This window comes from Trichechus manatus, unplaced genomic scaffold (assembly GCF_000243295.1).
Source record: "Trichechus manatus latirostris isolate Lorelei unplaced genomic scaffold, TriManLat1.0 scaffold00094, whole genome shotgun sequence".
NCBI lineage: Eukaryota > Metazoa > Chordata > Mammalia > Sirenia > Trichechidae > Trichechus > Trichechus manatus.
The window spans coordinates 8,021,901-8,042,109 of NW_004444030.1; the positions used below are offsets into that span (position 1 = coordinate 8,021,901).

A 20,209-nucleotide genomic window follows, 5' to 3' on the forward strand; every position below is an offset into this window, starting at 1 on the left:
CTTGTGTGCTTCTTAGTGCCATTGTTTACTTTGGTCAAGCTGTGCTCATTACACATACATCCAATGCTACTTCTCCCATCACCCGGTCTAACAATTATCTATGATCTAGAGAGAATAAGGAAGATAAATAAGGACAATGAATAAGGAAGACTGAAGAAGAATTGACACCTTTGAATTGTGGTGTTGGCAAAGAATATTAGATATACCATGGGCTGCCAAAAGAATGAACAAATCTGTCTTGGAAGAAGTACAGCCAAAATGCTCATTAGAAGCGAGGATGGCGAGACTTTGTCTCACATACTTCGGACATGTTATCAGGAGGGACTGGTCCCTGGAGAAGGACATCATGCTTGGTAGATGGTCAGCGAAAAAGAGGAAGACCCTCAATGAGATGGATTGACACAGTGGCTCCAACAATGGGCTCAAGTATAACAATTGTGAGGATGGCGCAGGACTGGGCAGTATTTTGTTCTCTTGTACATAGGGTCGCTATGAGTCAGAACTGACTCGACCGCATCTAACATCGAAATGATCATTGTTTTTACCCTATATTCTATTAATATACAATATTCTATTACTATACCATATTACCTTAATTGATCTTAGGATATTAAACCAATTTTGCACTCTGAGGATAAATGCCATTGGTTATAGTGTATAATCCTTTTTCTATGTTACTGGATTCAGAATCAAACTGACTTTTGAGGATACCCTGACTTTGGAAGAAGTGCAGAAATTTGTCAAGTGAAATGGTCTCTTTATAAAATTTTTGTGGTTTTAGTGGTATTCTTAAAAATTAGAGAATTCATTTATCAGGATCTTTCATCATTAGGACCAGTAGCCCAAAAGATTGAAAACAATTCTGTCGAGTATAAGTGCCAATTAACAATGTAGACTGTGTTTTCAAACTATGCAATTTTTAAACAACATTATATGAATATTTTATTTACTTGGATTAAAAAAACAAAAAAACCAAACCCAATGCCATTGAGTCAATTCTGACTCATAGTGACCCTATAGGACAAAGTAGAACTTCCCCATAGGGTTTCTAAGGAGAGGCTAGTGGATTCAAACTGCCCACCTTTTGGTTAGCAGCCAAATGCTTAACCACTGCACCACCAGGGCTCTTCACTTGGTTCAGGGGGAGTCAATTCAATTTTGTTAAAGCGGTTCTTCTATTAAAAACCATTATTCAACACTGGAATTACAGGCTCAGAAATTTCTTAAAAACTTTCTGAAACACAAAACTAAAAGTTCAGACTATGAAAAAAATTTTAATTTATTTTTGTTGTTGCAGAACATATACAAATTCAACAATTCTTATATATGTAATTTAGTAACACTAATTCCATTTTTTGAGTTGTGCAACCATTCTCACACTGCTTTTCTGGTTGTACCTCTCCCATTAACAGTTGCTGTTGTCAGTTTTATCTCATATAGATAGACCTTTAAAGAGCACAATTCTTAAAGTTGACATTCTTTACTAGCAAACTATGAATATTTAACACCAAGTTCTTGGAGGTCTACAGTGAACATTACAGAGTTATCCCCAATTTGGTTCTTCTCTTTCAAAATGAGTCTGTAAAGGTCTGCATCTTTTTCAGAAGCGAGAAAGTATCCTGGGTACGATGAAGATTCAAACTGTGTCTTCTCATCATGTCCTTCAACATTTTTCATAAAGAATATGATGTCACTTTGTGTATCATTGATATCTTCAGGAGGAGTGATTTCCTATGGAGAAACAAGAGTATTACTTAATTTTTTAAAGACATGTAACATTTGAATATATGCAATTTATTTTGAAGTATCATACTGCTCAGAATTAAGGAAGGTTTTCTTCTCCAGAGTTAAGGAGAAAAAAAAAAAACCTCTGAATAAAGGAATACTTATCTCTCCTTCTTAATTCCTAATCTCCTATTCTCCCTGCCCACTCTGCCTCTTCCCACAATCAGACCAACATTCAGATCCAGGTCTCTAGTTTTACCCCAATTTACCCACCAGCTAGCTTCCTTCTCTCCTCTCTCATCTGTCCAAGATGAAGTAGAGTTTCAGCAAGGACCACAACCTCTTTGTCAATTTGTCTTCTCTAACTATTCATAGCTAAAGACATTGATGTCATCCACCAATAAGCCTAAGTTAGCCCTAGTTTCCAAGCCAACTGTGAGAGACGCAGAAGTACCAGGAATCTCAGCTCCTTCCTTCTGTGGGGCCTGGGTCTGAAACTTACTGTAAAGAGACCCAGCACTTGTTGTTCTAAGGCTAGGTCCTGGGTTCCTGTATAGCTATAATGGCTCAGTCAGCAGCCCTTGACTCTGTCTCTCAGCCAAGCATTTTAGTTCCATGCTGTTGTTCTTATGTGTCGTACAGTTAACTCCAACACATGCGACCCTATATGACAGAGTAGAACTGCCCTATAGGGTTTCCTAGGCTGTAATCTTTACAGGAATAGATCACCAGTTCTTTTCTTCTGAGGAGCTGCTTGTGGGTTCGAACCACCAACCTTTCAATTAGCGGCTGACTGCTTAACCACTGTGCCACCAGGGCTCCTCCTCAGCTCCGTAATAGTCTTGAATTACTACTGTCTGGAACGTAGCCTACTTGGCCAGGCTCTCCCCTGAAAGGTCAAATTTTAATCCTTGTATCTTTCAGCCACAGGATAGATCACTTAAAACTATAATCCTGTTGATCACCTAACTGCCAGTACTGTCCACACTTTTCCTACTATTGCATCATGTCTACTTTTCAGGATGGACTAGAAAATGTGGGGACCACTCAAGCTTCTTCCATGTTAATCCTGGAACCAGTAGATATTTTGAACTTAATTTTGACTCCACATGGTAGCAAAGATTCCCAAAATTTTACAGACTGACAGAGAGATCCCTAGACCCAAGATAGCATTCCAGAATCCTTCCAAGATGCCTGAAAGAATCTGGGGGATGCTTCCAAACTTCTAAATCAATTATAGAATTTATAGTCACAACTCTATTTTTTATACTGTTAAGTTTTTTTTTCTTTAAATTTTATTTATTTTGTTGTTGCTGTTGAGAATATACGCAGCAAAACACATACCAATTTGACGGCTTCTGCATGTACAATTTAGTGACATTGGTTACATTCTTTTGAGTTGGGCAACCATTCTCACCCTCCTTTTCTGAGATGTTCCTCCCTCATTAAGATAAACTCACTGCCCCCTAAGGTTCCCATCCAATCTTTCGAGTTGCTGTTGTCAATTTGATCCCATTTAGATAGTTCTTGAAAGAGCATAATGCTCAAGGAAGACCTTTTTTACTAGTTAAGATAAACTATTGTTAGGTTTTAAGAAGACTTCAGGGGATGTTTTTGGTTCAAGGTTCAAAGGCTATCTTATCAATAGTTTCAGAAGTTCATCCAGCCTCCATAGCTCCAGAAAGTCTAGAGTCCATGAGAATTTACAATTCTGTTCTACATTTCCCCCCTTTTGATCAGGATTCTTCTATGGAATCTTTGATCAAAATGTTTAGTAATGGTAGCTGGGAACCATACAGTACTCTGGTATCATGGCAAAGGAGGCTGTTGTTCATGGAGGCAATTAGCCACATATTCTATATCCTCCTCCTATTCCTGACTCTTCTTCTTCTGTTGTTCCAGGTGAATACAGACCAACTGTTGTGTCTTGGATGGCCGCTTGTAAGCTTTTATGACCCCAGGCACTACATAACGAACTAGGAGATACAAAAGAAGCACTAAACACATTATTAGGCCAATTAACTGGGATGTCCCATGAAACCACGACCCTAAACTTCCAAATCAAGGAATCAAATCCCATGAGGTGTTTGGTTGTACATAAACAGACTTAGTAGCTACTCTTTTTAAAAAAAAAATCGTTGTTGTAAATATATCTATCACACAACTTCTGCCAATTCAAGTTTTTACAGTTGTACAACTTATTGACAGCAATTAAATAATTGGCTGTGCAATCCTATCCTTAATCAATGCAATTTTTCCATCACTGTTAGCCCCCCTTTCCTCCCCCCCTCTCACCCCAGGTAACCACTAATAAACTTTGGTCTCTATACATTTGCCTTTTCTTGTCTTTTTATAGGAGCCCTAGTGCCTAGTGGCACAGTGGTTAAGAGCTTAGGCTGCTTACCAAAAGGTTGGCAATTTCAAATCCACCAGCCACTTATAAATCTTGATCTTTGCTCTTTAGCAATAAGTGTGGGTCCTGAAGTGATGATAGTATAAACTAGTTCCTCCATTGGAGTTTACTTCTGCAGCTGTCTAAAGTATACCAGACCTAAGGAAGGTGCCCTAAGATGAGGAAGCCAATTTGGGACTAATAAGAAGTCTAATGTGAAATGAAAAATAATCCTTAGCCAAAATTCCAAAAGCTCTAGAAATACTACAGAGGGAGATGAATCTTGGTTCAGACCTAGCATGGAACGTTATAGTTGAAGGTGAGGATGGGTATGGGTAAGATAAGTGATCTCTCTAACCACAGTTAGATGTCACATTTCAGAATAGAGGCAAGGAAATTCTGGAGTAGTAGCTTTTCTTGGTTATGGTATTGATCACTGAGTCACCACAGGGAAATGCACAACACATGGATATGGAAACAGTCCTGGTGACCCTGGGGGAACCTTCAACATGAAAAGCCCTATCTGGTGAAACTTGAGCGTTCCAAGAGTCTAAGGGGTTCTTTAGATCAGGAGGAGTTGAATCTGTACCTGGGAAAGTTAAACTTGACTTAGCATCTGTTCTTTTGGTCCTCTCCCAAGTGCATTGGCAAGTCTGAGAGAACCTTCACCAAGTCTGGATGCATACACAGGAAAATAGTCACTGACAGTAACCTCTTGAAGCAAATCCCTTTCAGTGTTGTAAAGGTTCTTGCACAAAGAAAAACAGAAGTAGCCCTGAGCACTATGACTTTATAGTTACTAACCAGCGCAGAAAGGTAAACACATAATGGTAGCCACTTGTGTCTTATTATCTAGAACCTAGTCTACATCTACAACCACTGCTAAGATCTTTATTAATGGGAAATAAGGGAATAAAGACCAAGAGCTAAAACTGGTCCTAGCCTACTCCTTCTCTTTCTCTCCCTTCCTTCTTCCTTCCTCTCTTCTCTCCCTCCCTTCCTCCAACTAATGTTTACTGAGTTCCTAACAGAAGCTGTGAAGATAACGACACTTAAGTGTCAGAGCCCTTCACTTGCACGGGCCTCTTTCAAGGCTCCCTCTTTTCGTATTCTAACTAAATTGTCAACTTTATGCCTTTGGTAATTTTATATTCTTTTTCTTTAAAAGGACTACCAAAATTTTGTAAGTCTCGGGCACCCAAAAACCTGGATTTTCCCCATTTCCTACTATGTGCCAAACATTACTTCCATTTCCTTAACACTCTCCCTAGTCTCTCCCCACAAGAATCCACTTGTAGGTCAGGATTATCCCATTTTCCAAATCTGCCTCTGCAGCTGAATTAGTTTTTCTCCTCTCCACAAGGCTTGAGCATGGCCATCTCTTCCTTTCCTTCTGGTTTTGTTGCTCAATAACAACATGCTTAACCCTTTCCACCCTAGTCCTCTAATGCCATTATAATAATTAAGTTAATTGCCTGTCAGGGCATAAGAGTGAGAACTCTATTGCTGCCTGAAGGGGTGGCACTGTCGTTGAAAGGGATGACCAAGGGATTTGACTGGAGGCTGTATCTGTTGTATACACACTGTTCTTACTTTGATTATATTTTGAGCGGCTTTTTTTTCTCCCTCCCAATTTTCCCATTGTCACTGCCACTAAGATCATCACTAACTTTCCTTCAATAGGGACTGGGTGATCGTGACAGCTGTTCTTTACTGGCACATCTCCACTCAGAAAAAAGTCTTCATGACATGGGATTCTCCTTTGAAGCAGCTACCATTGTCAGTTTGTGAGCATCCCCTGGCGGCTCTCATTGAGAGGAAAGTTCTCTGAGTCAGTCTATAGCTACAGTTAATGGTTGTTTAATAATGGAGAAAAAAGCAGTGGCCAGAAATAAGTGATACCTGGCTTTGAGATACATTACATACATCATTACTTTTACAGCTGATCTTGTTAATTTTATTCACTTAGATTAACATTAAAAACAACATAAATCAACCAAAAGTTGAAGGATGTGGCCAAGACTTAGGCTAAGAAGCAGGAACAATTAGGGGTAAAAACATTATCATCATAATTTACAAAGTGGATGATACCCAGAAGAATAATTAGCTTCATTCTATGCACCAGGAATTATTCTGGAAAGTCACATGCTGTTCATAAATAAATATGGTAATTCACATATGCATTTTATATTTTTATTTATCTATAGGTTGATTATTCAGAAGGCCCAGGTTATGAAACTAGTGTTATGGCCCTTCCTCCCTGTGATAGGCTCAGAAAAACCATGAAGTTACTACAATTGGTTAAGGAGTTTGAAAATTTTTAGTAATTATCCATTTTAATGATTCTCTGCTTCTTGCTATTCCTGTTCTAGTCCACAAATAAGACTAAAACTGAATCAAGGCTCAGTCTTACCTTAAAGTTAATAGTTTTGTTCTCACAGGAGAGCGTAGAAATTCTTTTCCTACACTTCACAGAGATGGTCACTGCCAGATGTCTAGGTTGGCTATCTTTATACACTGTTATTATGAATATGGCCTCGGGTGCATTATCTGAAATAAACATTGATAAATAAGAACACTAGGTAGAAGAATTTTTGCAAATCAATATTTATGGAAATTAACCAAAGGATAGTCGTAATAGGCCCATTACCAATCCTGCAATCTGAGATTTGACCAGTCAGGAGAAGGAGATTATGTATAGCTGGCCAGACATTCTTTACAACACGTTTAAATGTGTATTACAGCATACATGCAGAAAATTTTTGAGTCTTTTAAAGATATTCTTAACTCTAAAAAGATTGTATTTACCTATTTTTGTGTGGTAAAAATACATAACATTTGCCAATTCAATAATTTTTACAAGTATAATTCTGTGACATTGATTACATCCATCATGTTGTGCAACCATTACCACTATCCTTTCTAAAATTATTCCACCACCGTTAACAGAAACTCAGTGCCCTTAAGCAACGACTACCCCACTACCTGTTCTGCCACTCCTGCTGACCACTAAAAAGCTTTGGTCTCTATACGTCATGATTTGAATTATGTCCCCCAAAAAATGTGTGTTATCAATTTGGCTGGGCCATGATTCCCAGAATTGTGTGGTTGACCTCCATTTTGTGGTTGTAATTTTATGTTAAAGAGGATTAGGCTGAGACTGTAACACCACCCTTACCCAGGTCACAGCCCTGATCCAATGTAAAGGGAGTTTCCCTAGGGTGTGGCCTGTACCACCTTTTACCTTACAAGAGATAAAAGGAAAGGGAAGCAAGCAGAAAATGGGGGACCTCATACCACCAAGAAAGCAGTGCCAGGAGCAGAGTGCATCCTTTGGACCTGGGCTCCCTGCGTGGAGAAGCTCCAAGTCTGGGGGAACACTGATGAGAAGAAGGCTGACAGAGAGAGAGAGAGAAAGGCTTCCCCTGGTGCTGACGCCCTGAATTTGGACTTGTAGCCTACTGGACTGTGAGAGAATAAATTTCTCCTTATTAAAACCATCCACTTGTGGTATTTCTGTTAGAGCAGCACTAGATAACTAAGATACTATACATTTACCTATTTCATGTAAGTGGGGTCATACAGTATTTGTCATTTTGTGACTTGTCTTTAACTTTTAAATGTTAATAAGAATATTACAATTTTATTTATTAAGGTAAAAATTCAGTATTTTCCAAGATGCACATTCACTGTTTCACCTGTGCCTAAAATGCTGATATTTGGAATTCATATACTTTGGAAGGCAAAGAAACGTACTCATTTTCTAAGGCACTTTGAAGTTCAGGTGTAAAACAGACTCATTTGAAATATCTGTGTGTTTATTTTTAAATTCTGAAATTTGAAAATACTACTAGCATATTCAGCTATAATCAGCAGGAATTAAGGATCTAACTCTATAAGGATTTCTTACAGTTACTGCAATTACAATGAAGGGCATGGTGATCCAAATGTAACCACAGAGTGGTATGATACCTAGCAATGTATTTATTGTATCCAATGTTTCACCCCATCTAGAAAGTATGGATGTCATATAAAGTTTCTTGCAAGTGGAATTATTTCTACTCCTGAGACTGTTCATTTAGGGATTGGGCCTAGTATAGAAAAATGTAGGCAGTAAAATAGAACAGGAGGAAGTAGCTAGTCATTTTTATGTTTGCAAATATTTAAAAAAAATACCTTTATAGTCAGTATCAGGCATATCCTCAAACACAGGTTTATGTTTCCGGTCTATGAAGAGAACTTGGTTGCTCAAATTTCGTATGATTGCGAGTTTAGTTGATTCAAGCTTGCCGAAGTGATCTGCTTCCAGGCTTCCTACAATATTCATTAAATATCATTAAGAAAATTATCTTTTTTAATACATCTACAAATAGGTGTACTATATACTTCAGTTTTCAATAACTACTAATTACAATCTTCTGTTACAGAAGCATCTATGAAGTTGTCTGTTGATTTTAACCACTTCCAAGGGCACATCCTGTTTAACATTATCACTCAGAACTACCTTACCTCTGAAAACTCAAATTCAAATATCCTACTTCCAACCAGAATCTTCTATCCTTTTCGTTTTCTCATATTTTTATTCCAACTATACATACTCTTAGAGGTCACTGAGTCCTCTAGTCTCCTCACTCTTGTATTCCCTCCCTATCTGACAATTTCATCCTGTCTTCCCTTCTGTCCCTATGCAGCCTGGATCCCATGGTTAGTCATTTTATCTACCCTTTTGCCAGTGTCTTAAATCCCTAACTCATTTGTCTTTCTGCTACAAAACTCCAAATCTGAGTGCTGCTGAGAAAAAGCATACAAATGTGCAAACTGGTTCCACTACAAATCCACTGGGCCTTCAATACTTTTGTCTTCCAGTTCAGCTCTTTTTTCCACAGCCCATACCTTCTTCACTCACCTCAGGTTCTCTAAACCATTGCCTCTGCTTTCACTTTCAGCAAATGACCTCCTGCTACTCCAAGGGAAAATGTGGAAAAGATGCCCTTCTGGTATTTAAGGCTAACCCCATCTGTGTTCTTTCTATACCTTCTACTGGGACATAGATTACCAGTCATTCTATCAACCCAGCAACTCTACTTCCTGGATCTTATCCGTAAGAAACCATTAGACAAATATGTAAATATTTCTATACAAGAATGTTTATGGGGGCAGTGTTAATAATAAAAACACACTGGGAACAAATGTTCACCAATTGGGAATTGATTAAATACATTTTGATATGCTCTTACTGTGGAATACTATGGGGCTACTGAAAAGTTACTATAATTGTAATTATTCATTGTCATGGAAAGATGCCCACATATATCAATAAGTAGAAAAAGAAGCTTAGGTATAGTATAATATTTTTATAAAAATATAAACATTTGTGTGTATAAAGGTATATACTGAAAGAAGTATAGAAATAGTACATCAAAATGATAGCAATGGTTATTTCTGCATGATTTTCATGTTTTTATTTTTCTTCATGTTATTATCTTTATTACCTGAATTATTTATAATAAACACTATTTTTATAATTATATGAGTTTTATAATCAAAACTCTTCATTTTCAGATTTAAAAATCCTCCATCAACCCTACCCCTCTGTTGCTACAGCCTTTTAATAGCCAAGCTTCTGGCAAGAACTGTCTGTATCATTTTGGTACTTTCCATTCATTCTTCTACTCATTGCAGTCTGCCTCTACCTGCATTTCTCCATCAGTTGCTTTCACCAACATTACGAAACTCTTTGTTGCTCAATCTAAAAAAGATGCTTTCTTGCCCTTGATTTTCAAGGCTGCAAAATTCAACATGGTGCCCATTACCTCCATCTCAGAATGCTCTTCTGGGATTCTGTGACATAACACTGTCTTGGTTTTTCTTCTTCCTCTTTGCTCTATTTTATTAGTTTTTCTTTCCTTTGCATCCTTTAAGTGTAGGTATTTCTCAGAGTTTAGTCCTTGACTTTTATTTTCTCACTCTGTGCATTTTCTCTGGGTTATCTTTTTATTCTTATAGCTTCGGATGCCATAAGCCTCCTGCTATCTGTATCTCCAGCCTTATCTTCGTCCTGAGCTCATATCCATATGTCCAACAGTCTACTGGAATCTCTACTATGATGGCCCACAGACATATCAAGATCTAAAACCAAATTCATCATCTTTCTTTTTTTCCCTGCATACCAAACCTTTCTTCCTCCGGTGTTTCTTATTCCACTGAATGGTAGAAATCGCCTGGGTGAAAAACTTAAGCATTATCCTTTCTGCCTTCCTTCCCATCCCCTTCCACACCCAACCCCTGTTGATTCTCCCAAATATGTCTAACATCCATTCATAATTCTTCATACCCACTGTACCTATCTTAATTTATACCACCATCATTTCCTATAGGGATTCCAATAATTGGCTCTTTACTGGTATTCCCCCCCACCCCTTTTTGCTTTCCTCCATCAATTCTTTATACTGAAGCCAGGAGGATATTTTTAAAAATAAAAATATGATCATGTTATTTCTGAATTTTAATGAGTACATGGCCACCTAGAATAAAAATTATATATTCCAGACTTCTTGCAGTTAGATGTGGCCATGTGACTAAATTCTAGTTAGTGGAATATGAATGGAATTGACGTGTACAGCCTCCAGGTAAAGACTTCAAAAGGAATGAACTTGTCTTCCCCTTATCTGTACCTCTTTCTCACTAGCTGGGATACGGACCTAGGAAGTCGGTGATGATTTTTAACTGTGAATGAGTTCAGCTACCTAGGGGATGATGGAGTAGCAAGATGGAAGAAGCCTGAGATCCCAACATTATCAATCTGCATATCAGCCACACTAGTCCTGAACTGCCTACTTGGACTTTTATTTGAGAGAAAAATAATTCTATTTTTCTAATTTTCAGTCTCTATGTTTTAGATCTCTTTGTTATAGCAAATGAATCTGCATCTTAGCTAATACATATCGTGCTTAAGATCCTTAAATGGCTCTCCATTACCCCCAAGATAAGGTCCAAATTCCATAGCTTGGAATAAAAGAAACTTCTTGATCTGCACCCTCTTTATCACTCTAGCTTCTCTCATCATTCTCCTACACCCACCCAAGCCATTGTGAATTACTCTTAATTTCTCATGCATGCCATAATTTCATTCATATCTTGGCCTTTGCGTGTGGTCTTCTCTTTGCCTAGAACACCTTTTCTTAGCTCTTCAAGTCTCTGTTTAGATTACATCTCCTTCAAAGTGTTCTCTCAGAACCTGCTGGATTGAGTTAGGTGCCCTTTCTATATGTCTGGGAAATAGATGCCAATAATTACTGAATGAAATCTGTGGAGACCAGCTCAATCTTGAAGAAACATGAAGGACTAGCGTAAAAAAAAGTTGCTGTTTTTTATTTCTAGTCCAGTAAGGATCGCCTTAAGAATGGGGAAACTGCTACTTTTAAGGAAAACAGTATTAGAAACTAATGACCTTTAATAATCTGGGGGTCTGCTAGAGGATTATAGGTTAGATGTGGCTATGATCCTCCCTGAATGCCAGGACCACCTGCTAGAAGGCTTCATTAACAAGATGTAATGACTCAACCTCATAGTTCTTCTTCCCCCACCCTTCCCTTTTTCCTCTACTTCCAGAATTCTCTGGCCTCTGGGAACCTCCCAGGCTTCTTTCCAAAGCATTTCTGAGAGAGGAGGTTGAAGAAGAAAGATGTTTTTGATTTTGGATAATAATTCTAATGCTTCAGTCCCCTTTTCCTATGCCCTCCAGACAGTCCATGGCTCCCTCCTAAGTTTAGGACCTACATAACAGCTAAGGTTCATTTTGCAGCTACTAAGAACTTCCGGATTTCCTATGATGTAGAGTAGCATATTTTGTTAGAGGTTTTTTTTTAATCATGTATGTTCTCCTTCATTCCAAGTCCACATTCCCTTGAGGGAAGATTAGCTTCCTAATAAACCTGTACCATGTGGACAGTTTCTGCCATCTGAGAAGGGTGATATGTATGTGTCTGTGAACTTTGGTCAAACAGCTACTTACTTTGCAAAGAAAGAGAAATAAATTTATACTTTACCATCATTTTCAGCTGAGAGAAAAAAAAGAAGAGAAACAAAATATGTTAAATTCTATACTTCAACTCAGAATCTCTTCTCACCCTACATTTTTACCACTCTTTACCACCACTCCCCATTTTTAACCCCATCTCACCTGTAATGACCTTTGATAGCCTCTATCAGAAATAGCATATAATCAGTCAAAAGGTCCCATAAAATGAAATTCATTAGATTTAGTGTATTCCAAGGAAAGTTGGATATAAAACTTTAAATCCAGTTTATAAATTTAAATTTGTAGCTAAATTGATAGATTCTATTCATACACTTATTGCTTCAACAGAACGTCACCTAAGGACTTTCTATGAAGCATTCAAATGAAGCCAAACTTTCAATGGAAGAACTGCCCATGGAAGATTAATCATAAGAATCCATTTTAATGTGTCAAATATCTTTACATATGATGATATACCTCATTCACAGAACTCCAGATTTAAAATATCTCTTACATAATTTGCCAATCTGCTTTGGGAAACAGTATTCTCTGACTGTACCCAGTTTTGTAGGATTTTCATGACATGCACCTCCTACCATTAATTGAGCTGCCATTAATTGAAGTGTCTGGATATGTGCTAGAACAAGGTACGGGGACCACAGACACGTTACATTCTAGAGGCCCGGTATTTTTTTCCAGAGAAGAATGTCATTAAAATTACAATGGACGTTGGTGACACAAAAGAGTTGCTTAATTGTTTACCTCACAACATTTTTTCTAGTTGAATTCATTGCTCTGAAACCTGTATCTGGCCTACTGCTTTAGACTTACATATAAAGTAAAGTGTATTGTCAATAAATTTCATTTCTACAAAGTTGATGCAACTGTCTTCTATTGGTTCAGCAGCCATCTTTATTCCTAAAGAAAGAAAAGAGTCATCTGTTAAGAAGTAACCATTGTTCCTTTGTCAGTTTCGACTACCTCCAAATTCAGAAGTCAGTGTATCATCACTATGCTAATGAACACTCTGGGCATTTAATAAATGCCAGAAGTCTTCAGCTTATGAAAACCATGTTCTTCCAAACGTTCCCTTGCAAATCATCCAATGTTTAGATATGGAAAGCATTTTCTCATTGAAACAATGTTTTAAAGGGTGAATAAGTAGCTCACTATTGAACTGAACTATTGTTTTAGTATTCTTTGGTGGGGGATACAAATATATTATCTAAAATATAGCTGTAGCTGAGGATTCCATAAACACACCTAATCCTGTCCTTTAACTAGGAACTGATTCCATCCCTGTCTTACAACCAATGGGCTCCCATGGGTGAGAGGCTGAAGTTTTGTGACTTCATTGTCAAAGTGCTACAGGTGAGGTGATGATAAAAATGGTGTTTTTGCCTAGGGGTAGGGCCAAGATGGGAGGAGGCAGAAGGGCTCTGGCATCTGATGGTCCTCTTTCTTTCTTAGCAGCAGCAGCTTTTGCTCTGGAATTTGGATTATACTATATATATTTTTTACACAAGTAACGCATGAATACATTATTGTTGTTAAAAAAAAAAATACAAGAGTTGAAAGTTCCTCTTCTTGCTCTTTGTCTCTGCCCCATCTCACCCCACATCAATATGGTGTGTGCCCCTGTAGACATCTGTCTCTATACAGTGGTTCTAAACCTAGGAAGTTTGTGAACTTAGATGGGAAAAGATTACATATTTATTTTCACCAACTTTTAACTGACATTCTGCACTCCTTCCATTATGAGTGTAGGAAACAAACCAGTTTTATTAGCAGTACCTGTGACTGTCACTAATAGAAATACATATTTTTCTATTGTGTTACAATTGTTGCAGATATCTTGAAATGTGGCATAAGTTTATTACTACTTTGAAATTACAGAAGTTATTAGTTCTAACGGTAGATCTTTGTTACTTAATGTGTTAATAAATAGGCACATACTATATCACAAAAATTGTTTGATAACTCTAATTGGTTTTCTATGCAATCCTAAGTATTTAATTTTGTGTATGTAAAGACGTTATTCTGAGAAGGGGTCTACAGACTTCACCAGATCTCCCAAGGGGGTCCATGCCTGCTCTATAAGAAGCCCTCCTATAGAGTTCAGCAGTGCCATGGGTTCCTGAGGGCAGTTATGGTTAGGCTCCAAGGAAGGTGGCTGGATCACAGAGGTCATTGGTATATACGGGGGTATTTATAAGTCTGTGCTCATAGGTGGAGAACTTATTCAAATTTTTTCTAGCATAGTCTGAGGCCAAATATATATGGTAGAGGCGGTGGAAAAGTAAAACTCAGCTAAAAAATTTAATCCAAATTAAGCTAATCCAAAGTATTTGGAAAAATTACTTGTTAGTTTGTGGCTCTCATGACAGAAGGGCTGGAGAAAATGAGAAAGATTTGAAGGGAAGCAAAGAAAAAAAATCTCAAAGAGCTCTTTCTCCCATACTTTATATACCTTGAAGTTTGGTCTAGAGGAGTAATTGTTTAGAATATAGTGTGAAAAAGGAGCCCTGGTGGTGCAACCATTAAGGGTTAAGTGCTCGGCTGCTAGCCCAGAGGTTAGTAGTTATTGGGGTATACGTAACTTATAAATTTCAATTTCTACCTCCAGATCCATAGTTTCAATTATAAGATGTCCTGAATTACTTTTCAAAACTTGTCCATATTGCCTGCCCAAAACAGAAACCTGGGTGTCCTTCTTGATTCCCTTGTCTTACTTTCCCTGTCTGTTAAACACTGTAGATTCTAACTCAGAAATGTCTCTAGAATTTGGTATCTCTCCATCTGTGCCCGTACTGTCTTAAATCAAGCCCTCAACACTTCTGGCATCTTCTATTTTAATACTTCTCTATTTGGCTTTCTTGCTTCTAGACTGTCCCCTACTCCATACTGTTGCCAGAGTTATTCCCTCTGCCAGCCCAGAATTTTCCCATTCATTCATTTATTTTGCCTGGTCAAACTCTCCTTCATCTTTTAAGTCCCAGCTCAAACATCTCTTCTAGGAACCCTTTCCCGACCCTCCAATCCTAGCTAATTATTCTCCTCTTAGTGTCACCTAGCCCTGTTCATACTTCTGAAATGCTCTTCCTACACTGAATTAAGATTACTTTAATTACAAATAGGGCTGCCCAGCTTTACTCTGAGTTTCTTTAAGACCAGGATTTGAATTCTCAACACTTGGAGGGAGCTTATTACACAGTAGGAACTCAACAAGTGTTGGTTAAATGAATAAATGCTTGCTATGATAACACTTGTCACCATGACAACAGTGTGCAGAATGACTAGCTGAATTTCTTTTTTTTTGATCTTAAAACTTCCACTCTGTGTGAAAGCCAATGAAAAAGAGAAAGAATACGACGAAGAGGGCCTAAAAACAGATTTTTTAAAATAGAATAATTTTTCTAATATTCTTCCTCCTTTTTTCCTAGTATTTTCTTTATTTTTTTTTATTTCATGTGAGTGTTTATTTTGAATCCATCATTTGTTTTCTTTGCCACAACTCTGTTAGGTCCTCAACACATCTGTGATTACAAAGTGTTGTCTCTCCCAACTTCCTTTTTCCTCTCAATTTTTCTCTTTTCCTTTCTCAAGCATGTTCATTTGCTTTCACTCTAACTTATGAAATTTATAGTTTCACTTGGATAAAAATGCTTTGAATGTTTCATCTAAGATTCTCAGACTATTGACTTTTTAAAAGAGTATACTACCTCAGAAAGAACTTCCCAGGATGATGCAGCATCAACTGGATTTTTGAAACAGCAATAACAAAATGTTTTAGTTATACAGTCCTTTAGAAACTAGACGAAGGCTAGTAGATAACAGAATATTACTGAAATTAGGCCACATGAGCTGCTATCCTGTCGAGGCAAGTCACTTAATTCTGCGGGTCTCAGTTTCCTCATTTGTACAAGGAAGTTGGAGGAAGCAGTCTTCAAGGTCTTTTCCAATTTCAGTATTCTGTGATTCTAGATTCTAGTTAAGGCTGCAAGGAGAGAACCATTTATTTGTGGCAAATAAATATTTCAAGTTCTATTAAATCTTCCAAATTCCACTTTCTCATATTTCCAAGACAACACATATTTATTGGGTATTTATTATATACTCAAAGGAGTCCCTGAGTGTTGCAAACACTGGACTACTAGCTGAAAGGTTGACGGTTTGAACTCACCTAGAGGTACCTCGGAAGACATGCCTGGTGATCTGCTTGAAAACCCTACGGAGCAGTTCTACTCTGCACACATGGGCTCACCATAAGTCAGAATCAACTCAATGGCAATTAACAACAACAGTTACATCACCAGCATTGTTCAGTCACTAGGGTTTAAAAACACACTATTACATTATAAGTAAAAATGAGGTTGAAAAGCAACTATGATTATATTTATCCTTACATAATTCTGTGGGATACAGTAGGCATGGGATGAAATGAAGCAGCATATAAAAAATCAGGTGGCTAGTAATTTTTACAGCATCAAGATCAAAATGTAATTTTTCAGGTCTATGAATCATTTTATCCTTGAAAACCTTGCCATCTTATGAACGTGTGTGTAGGGGATGGGGGTAGGGATGAAAGAAGACTTAAAAAATTAAATAAATAGCCAATGATAAAAGGTATATTTAATCAACTGTTAAATATAGACTCAAGCACAAAAGAAAAACCAAACCAAAACAAAACAAAATGGAACTGATATAGTTGGTATGGTCTTCAGAAAGAATTGACTTTAACCTTAAAGGAAGCTTAAGATTTGAATAGATGGAGAAAGGCATGGTTAAGATTTGGTAGATACACAAGGGCATGGAAGATCATTTATGTGATAATCAAAACAATGTTGCTGTGTGGGGTAGACAGAATGGAGTAATTTTTTTTACTGCAGTGGAATAGTCCTGCTGGGAAGCAGCGAACACAAGGTAAAGTGGGCTTAGGTTATGGGAGGCTTTGAAAGTCATGTAGAAAAGTTTGAATTTAATGTCACAGGCAATAGGAATATACTGCAGGTTACTGACTGGCAAATAGTGCATTCTGAAAAAGAGTAGAAAACAGGCTATGAAACCACTGTAACAACGAATGTGGTAGGAATATTATAAACAAGCCAGATTAAAAAAGATATCTTGAGAGAAGATTTACTAGAACTTGAAATAGCTGAACATAGGCAAAAAGAAGAGAGCAGTTTAAGGGTATCCCAAAGCCATAACAATGGACTCAAACATACCAACAATCATGAAAATGGCACAAGACCAGGCAATATTTCCCTATATCTAAGGTTACCATGAGGCAGAGCAGAATCCATGCCAGCTAACAACTAGGGTGTCCTAATTTTTGTTATACTTCAAAATAGAGATAATTCTTCGACTCTTTCCTTATTTTAAAATAAAATCCTCCTGGAGAAGGCTAAAAGAGTCCTGGTTGCACAGTGGTTAAAGCGCTCAGCCGCTAACTGAAAGGTCAGCGGTTGTAACTCACCACAGGAGAAAGATGCCGCAGTCTGCCTCCCTAAAGATTTATAGTCTTGGAAACTCTGTAGGGGTAGTTCTACTCTGTCCGACAGGGTTACTGTGAGCTAGAACAGACTCAATGGCAACAGCTTTGGTTGGATTTGGAGAGGGCTATAATATCCGTTTGTAGCCCAACCCAAGGGTGGTGAAGTAGATTCCATCAAGATTATTAACATTGAACAAGCATTTTATTTGCTTGTTTTTAGTATAATTGATTCAGAGTTGAGACTCCCTTTAAGAGACTCTTATTTAATCATTCTAAAGCAGCGGTTCTCTGGAGGTCTGTGGAGTCAAAACTATTTTCATAATAAGATTTTAAGATGTTATTCATCTTTTTCACTCATTGCCTCACGAGTGCACGGCTGAGTTTAACAGAGGCTACATTATATGTGATATTGCAACACGCCAAATGCAGAAGCAAATAAGACTCCAGCTGTCTTCTATTAAGCCAGACATTAAAGAGATTTATAAAATGAAAAATGTCACTCTTCAAACTAGATTTTTTGAAAACAGTTATTTTAATTAATAATTTTGTTTATGTTAAACATATGATGTGCTTATTGTTATTTTTAAATGAATTAATAAATAGCTACTTTTAAAATTTCTGTTTTAATTTCTAACACAGTAAATTACAGTAATACAGTAAAAAACCTAGATAAACAAAAACTCTTAGGGGTCCCAGATAATTTTTAAGAGTGTAAAGGAGTCCTGAGACCAAAAAGTTTGAGAATCTTTTCTCTAAAGTGATACTCTGCAATATTTGATAAAAGAGAAAAATAAGTTTCTATTCTGACTTTGCCTATGTTACTCACGTTCCTATTGTCAGTTGTAGTGATGTCAGAGGATTTAATTTCCTCTCAATCACTTTTCTAGCTTACTTACCTCTAATTGCCATGCCCGGGTTTTCAAATACAGAGGATATGGCATTTCTTACCTATGCCCAAGTGTTTCCTACGAAAGGACGCGATCTAGAAGGTCGCTTTCGTTTTCCTGAGGCTATGTAGATTGTAGAAGGCGCCAGCCCCTTCGGCAGCCAAAGTAGGCAGCCAGAAGTACAGAAAGACTTGGAAACTAATTTCCTGCTGCTGTTCGTCCGGACCCAGCTGCAGTCTGGCGAGGAAAGCGGGGACGAAGCGCTCGTGAGAGAGCAAGAATGCCGTGGGGAGGAGACTGCTGCTGGCACGCCTTGGATCCGCCTTCAAATGTGAGTTCTTTACTAGGGCAATAGAACTTGATATAAAGTGTCAGAGAACACGGGTTATTTCTTTTAATGCAAAACCACTATTTTAATGAAATAATGTCTTCTGTAAAAGTTCAGTTTCTAGCCGCTCTGAAGCCCGTAACTCTTTCAGACGATATCCAAGAACTTTAAAAAGCCATCAGCTCGGTCAATTGCAAGCACCTGCTTTTTGCACATTACTCGCTCGCTCTCTCTCTGCTTTTAGACTTTCTGGTCACACACGCTTAGGCACAAAACTTTCCTGGATTGTGTAAATTCATATCTAAGAGTGCCAAATAATCAATCCTATTGGAGTTAATTCTTACAGTGTAATCATAGCACCTAAAATGTAACTTTTAAAGAGCAGAGTGTAAATATCACAGCCTTGAAAATAATTAAAAGAAATAAAATTTCTTAGGCATTTTTTCTTGAACATATGCCAAATTGTATTAACTTGATAGCAAAAGAATTAACAAGTTGACTTTTTGTTGTTGTTATTGGTTTTTTGGCCAGTTACAAAGACAGTATGAAAACAGAGAGCTTCTAGAGTTAGAAAACAAATTGCTTCCATAAACAGCTAATTGTTTTTGTTCTGTTTTAAACAAGACAGATAGCTTTCATTTCGTAAGGTAATAAAAACATAATGTCCGTAACAATGATTACAAAGGAAGTCTGTAGCAGGGATGGTCTGAGGTACTTGGTGTGGTGACTATCAGAAGAAAAAAATATGACATTTAAAGAGTACATGATAAGAATACATATGTGGCTGAAATTGAAATAACAAGGTTTCATCCTTCAACTGTAGTATCCAATAGGGCCAATTAACATGAAAACATGAAATGGGATCAAAGAGTGATCAGAAGCCAAGCACCAAATAAGCTCTTAATTTTTAATAGTCCATTGCCAGTGATTTTTTTTTCCAGCTTTAAAGATGTAGAATGCACAATTTATCCATCTTTTTTAGTTTTGGCACAAACTTTTTTCTTTGATATAGAGCAACCCAAATATTTCCAGTGCCTGTCTACTTCCTAGGATTGTTTGAGAAGATTCAATGAGATAATGATGATAGCCTTTTGAATATTTTAAAGCACTAGACAACTATAAATAGCCCCCCTCCCCAACTCAGACAGACTTACTTTTCACCCATTTATTCTTTAATTTATACAATGGAGATAAGCTTTTAAAAATACAATAAATGTCCATGATGTTCTCTTAATTTGATTAAAACATTTATATATTAGGTGGAATCATTTTTTCTGGGAAATATTTTAAGAACTGGATGGATAACCACCTGTCTAGATACACAACGTAAAGGCTGGGAGAGGAATTAGATCAGTATTTCCTA

At 37.4% G+C, this 20,209-nt stretch overlaps 1 protein-coding gene across 2 annotated transcripts; it reads right to left on the reverse strand.

Moving 5' to 3' along the window:
• Positions 1-1,136: 1,136 nt before the first annotated feature.
• On the reverse strand, positions 1,137-18,745 carry IL18 (interleukin 18). Of its 2 annotated transcripts, XM_023736985.1 has the most exons (7): positions 18,580-18,745; positions 15,860-16,134; positions 12,969-13,055; positions 12,166-12,177; positions 8,294-8,431; positions 6,531-6,667; positions 1,137-1,731 (listed from the first exon to the last, which is right to left on the reverse strand). In XM_023736985.1, exons 3-7 carry the CDS (start codon positions 13,045-13,047, stop codon positions 1,492-1,494), a joined length of 606 nt encoding a protein of 201 aa, XP_023592753.1. In that variant the 5' UTR covers positions 13,048-13,055; positions 15,860-16,134; positions 18,580-18,745; the 3' UTR covers positions 1,137-1,491. The 2 variants fall into 2 exon arrangements, with proteins under 2 accessions (XP_023592753.1, XP_004391373.2); XM_004391316.2 differs by lacking the exon at positions 15,860-16,134 and having other exon boundaries at positions 1,139-1,731; positions 18,580-18,726.
• Positions 18,746-20,209: the final 1,464 nt, after the last annotated feature.